This window comes from Mesitornis unicolor, unplaced genomic scaffold, assembly GCF_000695765.1.
Source record: "Mesitornis unicolor isolate BGI_N332 unplaced genomic scaffold, ASM69576v1 scaffold22231, whole genome shotgun sequence".
Taxonomy (NCBI): Eukaryota; Metazoa; Chordata; class Aves; order Mesitornithiformes; family Mesitornithidae; genus Mesitornis; species Mesitornis unicolor.
Window position 1 is genome coordinate 1500 of NW_010163403.1, and position 5441 is coordinate 6940.

The 5441-nt window shown below is 59.3% G+C and overlaps 1 protein-coding gene across 1 annotated transcript in view; it reads right to left on the reverse strand.

Moving 5' to 3' along the window:
* Nucleotides 1–4380, reverse strand: part of DCAKD (dephospho-CoA kinase domain containing) — a 4591-nt gene extending 211 nt beyond the window's left edge. Inside the window, exons 1-4 of the mRNA XM_010193966.1 lie at nt 4269–4380; nt 2190–2393; nt 409–496; nt 3–60 (exon numbers count right to left, since the gene is read on the reverse strand). Of these exons, the coding sequence (XP_010192268.1) occupies nt 3–60; nt 409–496; nt 2190–2393; nt 4269–4380 (462 nt within the window). The remainder of the gene's footprint in view (nt 1–2; nt 61–408; nt 497–2189; nt 2394–4268) is intronic.
* Between the last annotated feature and the right edge of the window lie 1061 nt (nt 4381–5441).

The following is a 5441-nucleotide window of genomic DNA, read 5'->3' on the forward strand; positions in this document are numbered from 1 at the left end:
GCCTCCGCCCGGGACAGCACGTTCCTCTGCATCAGCCGAGAGAGCTGCGTGGCGGGGTCGCTGTTGGGGCGGGAGGGCGGCAAAATGACCCCGCTGTGTGGTTTTGGCAGCCCCGTGGCCCATAACCCCAGGGCAGTGCCCCAAACCCTGCCCCGGCCAACGGAGCCCAGGCTGTGGGAGGCCCAAAGACAGAGATCTTCCCCTGTACGATGGCGCTGGGATTTGGGGAAACCTCAGTAAGAAGCCCCTCGTACAGGAGGGTAAAGGAAGGGGTGGCTGCTCACACCCACAGAAAAAAGGCGGCGAGGCCAAAGCCAAATCCTCACCATCGGGGAGGGACGTGAGGTCCGCTCTGGCCTCTAAGAGAGGTGGCAGTGTCCCGGTCCTCGCGGTGCACGTGGCACTTACCAATAAACCAGGACCGTGTATTTCATGAACTTGGTCAGTCTGTTGGTCTCGAAGAGCAGAGGGATGTCGAGGATCACGTAGTGGTAGCCTGCACAAGGGACAGCACCCCCAGAAAAGGGAACAGCGTTACTCGGATCCCCAAATCCCCGTGCTGCCCCTGCACCACGGCCACGGCTGCTCCAGCAGAGCAAGAGGGAGAGCTCCACAGCTCCACCACTGCAGCCGAGAGCAGAGCAGAGCCCCTTTGCCTCCTCCCTCTCTCAGGGAGGAAATGGTTTTGTTCCAAGTTTCCAGAGGCAACAAAAACCCCAAAAACAAACCCTAGCCTGGATGATCTGAGAGCAAAGGTGAAGCTGCAGAAATATAATGAGGAGCTGAAGTGGGAAGCTCCAATGAAAGCAGCAGCGGCCGTCGTCGCTGGCCTCTCCAGGGCAGCAGCGCCCACAGCAGACCTTGCTCTCCTCTCCCTCACTCACCAGGATCTCTCCAGGCGTTGCCGCTGATGTTTCCCAGCTCAGTTTTCTTCCCTGTTTGGGAAGCTTTGGTTAAACAGCTCCACTTTTCCAAGGAGAGCAGGGAAATCCTCACAGAGCTCTCACAGCCCTGACACTGACACTCGGGGCTGCCCCCAGGCACAGCCCCAGGGCCCAAAGCCTCAGCCGAATTGGCCACGGTTGGGCTCAAGGCACCACCTCCCCGGGCAGCGTTTGGGGACACCGGGGTCCGAGCAAGGGCTGGGGAAAGCTGCCCGGTCAGGACCTCGCTCACCCGCGTGTCCCAGCCGCGGGGACAGCCCCCGTTTTCCCGGTGTCCCCTCTTGGTCACCCAGCCCCAGCCGAGCTGGCCAGGGCAATAAAAGCCTTCACAAAGACACCGCGGTCCAACAGGGCTCCGTTCTCCCAGCATCTCCGCCCAGAGACTCCTCGCTGCCCTACGTTTGATCGATTGGAGCTTTCCTTCCACAGCGATCCTTGGAGACAGCATCCAGCCCTCCCGAATCGTTACAACCTGACTAATGAGGACAAAGCGGCCGCTGCAGGCGCACGGCGCTCTCGCCGAGGGGCAGGACAGCATCCGCCTCCCGAGCCCGCACCCCGGGTTCACCGCTCGCTCTCTGGCTCCCGGCTTTCCTGCCTGTTGCTGCCTTCGCGCGTTCTCCTCCTCCTCGCCCCGCGGCGCCCGGCACAGCCCCGTTCAGCTGTCACAGGGCTCGGCTTTGATAAGCTCTGCAAAACCAGACTGACTCTATTAAGACGTCCTCCTGTCTACACGGAGGCCTCCAAAACAGCTGGTGATCTTATCTGGCATTTGATTAGACCGGGTTTGACAGCTGTATTTGTTCTATTTATCAGGGGGAAAGCGGGGCTTTGGAAACCACAGCTGTCAGCCCATTTCTCACCTTATCGCGACTAAAAGGGCTCCACAGCTTTCATGGGAGCCCAGGGAGGCTGGGGGCAGGGAAGGATTTTTGGCTGTTTCGGAAGGGCTGACGTTATCCCGCCAGTGATCTCAGAAGAGGCCTCACAACGCTCTGCTCAGGCCCTCAGATGCACTTTACACCACAGAGGAGGAGGTGGTGAAGGGCAGCAGTGAAAGCAGGAACGAATCCTCCAGGCGCCGACGCAAAAGGCCAGCGGTGACGGAGCACAAAGGCCATCGCTCAGCACCAGGTCCCTTTCTCCTTCCCCGTCCCTGTCCCCGCTCTCAAACCAAAGGCAGAGCGAGCAGGGACGGCCCCTGCGCGAGCGGGAGTCCCGCTGTGCCGGGACACGGCCTCTTACCGAGCACAAAGTACTTCAAGATCTGCTTGAGCATCTCCTTCTGGATCTCCGGGTGGGTGATGGAGTTCAGCAGCTGCCGCTGCTCCGGCTGGGAGAAGATGATGTTTGCGAGAGCCTCGCGATTTATCTCTCCGTTCTCCAAGAGGATCTCGGTGCCAAAGCGACGCACGATCTGCCCATAGGCCCTGGAGCGGGGCTGCACCACTGGGAACACCAAACAGCCGGGGGTCAGAGCAGCGCTGCAGCACGGTCGGTGTCTGCATCAGCACTCGGCCTCAAATGAGTTTTGCTCATCAAACACCCAGCTCGCTCTCCTCGGCGGGCAGCACATCTGCTGCCAGCACTCGGCACAGCCAGAGCGGCCGGCTCAGGCCAGCGCCATTGGCATTGGCATCGGCGCTGCCGAAAGAGCCTCTGGGCCCGAGGTCCCTCTGAGGGCCGACAGCGGGAGATCGCAGCATCCCGCAAACGTGAATTCAGCGCCACGACCTCGCTGGCGCGTGCGGCTGGAGGGGTTGGGAGGCAGCGGGGCGGGAGGACGCGCTGACAGCGCGGGCAGGACCGGGGCTGAGCCGATTCCCGCTGCCTGCAGGGCCGGGAGCCGAGCAGGGAGATCCTGGAGGCACCAGGAGCAGCGGCGGGTTTATTTTGGCCGAAAACTTCAGCGCTGGGGGAACGCAGCCTGGCTGCTGCAGCGCGGCTCTGGCTGCTGCTGAGGGTTTTACTGGTTTAAACCTCAGCCACCAAATTCTGCACAGAAACCAAAGGGATCCATTCCAAACAGATGTTTGCAGGGACTCTGACGTTACACCAGCGTCTAATTTTAAAGCCACCAAGACATCACCAACAGAAAGGATGCAGTAATAAAACCGTAATTCAGATCAAGCCGAGGCAACCACAGAGCACGGCAGACCGTGCAGAATTTCCTCTGCGAAATCCAGGATCATTGCCACAGGTTGTAACCTCAGGCCCAGCCAATAAAAGGCTTTCAGAGCCATTCCTTTCTCCTGTGGAATTTCACATGGAGGCACTTTCAGGATGGGCGAAATCCGCACGGCAAATAAACACGAATCAAAAAGGAATTGCAGAAAAGGAAGCGATTGGTAGGAAACCGACACCGAGTATCTGTGGTGTTTTCCTATCGTCTGGGAGGGCTTTTAGCACCTCCAGCAAATGTTCTGCACCTCGAGGGGAATTACAGCGCAATCAAATGTTAAGAGCATCGCAGCTTTGTGTGGCTACGCAGCGAGTTCTTCGCTAAATAAAAAAGCGCAGGCACTTCCAAATGCCAGCGCCCGCACCAGTGCTCAGCTGCAGACCCGAACCCTTCTGCATGCGAAATCAGCCGCCCCTCCTGCGGCCAGCGCCGCTCTGCCCGTGATCCCGCGGCACAGAGGGACCAACGCCTGGCCCCGCACGGCGCAGGGGATCGGGGACAGCGGGGGCTGCTCCCGTCCTGCTGAGGCACCTGCAGCTCTGGGGCTTTGCTGCAGCCAGCACGGCACCTCTGCGGCGCGGCGAGGGGCAGGGGTGCTGTGCAGAAGCACAGACCGAATTCCCTCTCATCTGGGCTATTTGGAGCCCTTGGTTTTTTACTGGAGCACAGCAATGCATGAGGGATTTTGTGGACCGATCTCTCAGTATTCACAGCCAAGCAACACCCAGCACAGAGGGAAATTCTCTTTCAGCGCGTTAGGGCTCCCACCAACGTGGCACAGGGTGGGTGTCCTGGGGCTGAGGGGTCCTCAGATCAGCGAAGGACCCTGCTCTACAGAGAGGGCATTTACTGCGCCACAAGTTGGCTTTCAAAGCCAGGGAGCATTGCGCTGCAGGAGAGGGAAACTCGGGGCAAGATCTCCCTGTAGTGTTGTTATCAGGACAATACGTTCTTTTTTTCTTTATTAAAAATATATCCCAGTTCCAATCCCCCTGAGACAGCTGCTCCACGCAGCCTCATCCACACGGGAGGGAAAGGCTTCTCTGCCGTACCCAGAGCACCCTCTGCCGTCTGCGCATCCCCGCATCAACCCCAGTTGTCAGGGGAACCTCGGGGAGAAAGATCAGCGATGCAAAACTCACCCTCTCTGGCAATAACGTCGGCATCGATCACGGCACAGCCCAGTTCCCGGAGCACGGCCACCACCGAGCTCTTCCCCGACGCGATTCCACCCGAGAGCCCGACCAGGAACATCGCGCTCTGAAAGGGAAGGAAAAGAGCTGCAAATGCCAGGGCAGGGCTGGTTTGTTCGTGCTGTGCACATCCAGTATTGACCCCAAACAGGCAACTTCTCTCAAAGCTCATTTTCCTCTGTTCTCAGGGCATCACCCAGACATTAGCGCGATTTTGGCACCCCTGTGGGCTGGGTACCCCTGTTTTACAGGCTGAAGAACAGCATCGGGTTAAAGAAGGCTTCCCTGGGCCCTGCCAACTCTGGATGTGCAGCTGAAGCCAGCCCTGTCACCTGCAGCTCCACGCAACTCGGTCCTCTTCCCAAAAGGAAGAGAGGCCCAGCTCCCATCACCTCTCCTGCTGAGCCAAGTACCCCAAAACCCAATGATCTGAGTAACCCTCGCTCTGCCTGGCCTGGTTCTGGTGCCACCGTGGCCACCAGCCTCCAAAACCCTCTGTGTGTACAAGACCCAGGTACCTCCTGCTCACACCGTCCCTCAGCAGCAGGGACTGCGCCGCTCTGCACCACGGGCAGCAGTCAGGAACACGGGCCCGCAGCACGGCTGAGGATGGGTGAAAACACAGCACTGCTTCCTTTTGTCTAGGAAAAAAAAGACACTTTTGCCATAACTCAGGCCTGCAAACAGGACCCAGAGCCACAGCTTGGAGGGGCAGAGAAGTCCTGTGGCAGCTGCAGACAGCTCAGCAGAGGGAGGAACAGGAGTCAGAGCAGGAGCCAGCGGCACCGCAGAGACTTTGCTTCGTGCCTGGCGAGAGCCACCGCCATCCCTGGCAGCACCACGGGCTCTTTTCCCTTCAAGACGCCAGCGAACAGATGGGGTTCACTGGAGCAATAAGGGGAACCCAAAGGGAATGGCAAAGGGCACCCATAACAACCAGCGGAGCCTTGCGGGAGGCTGATGTGAATCCCGAGCTCTGTTGCCAAGGGAGTTCCTGATCCCCAGGGGAGCCCTTCCCAGTGCTGGGGTGGGCTCAGCGTGACAGAGCGGCTCTTTCTGCATCGATCACAGCAGGTGGAAACCCAGCCCTCCCTGGCAGGCGTGTGTAGACCCGCTGCTACA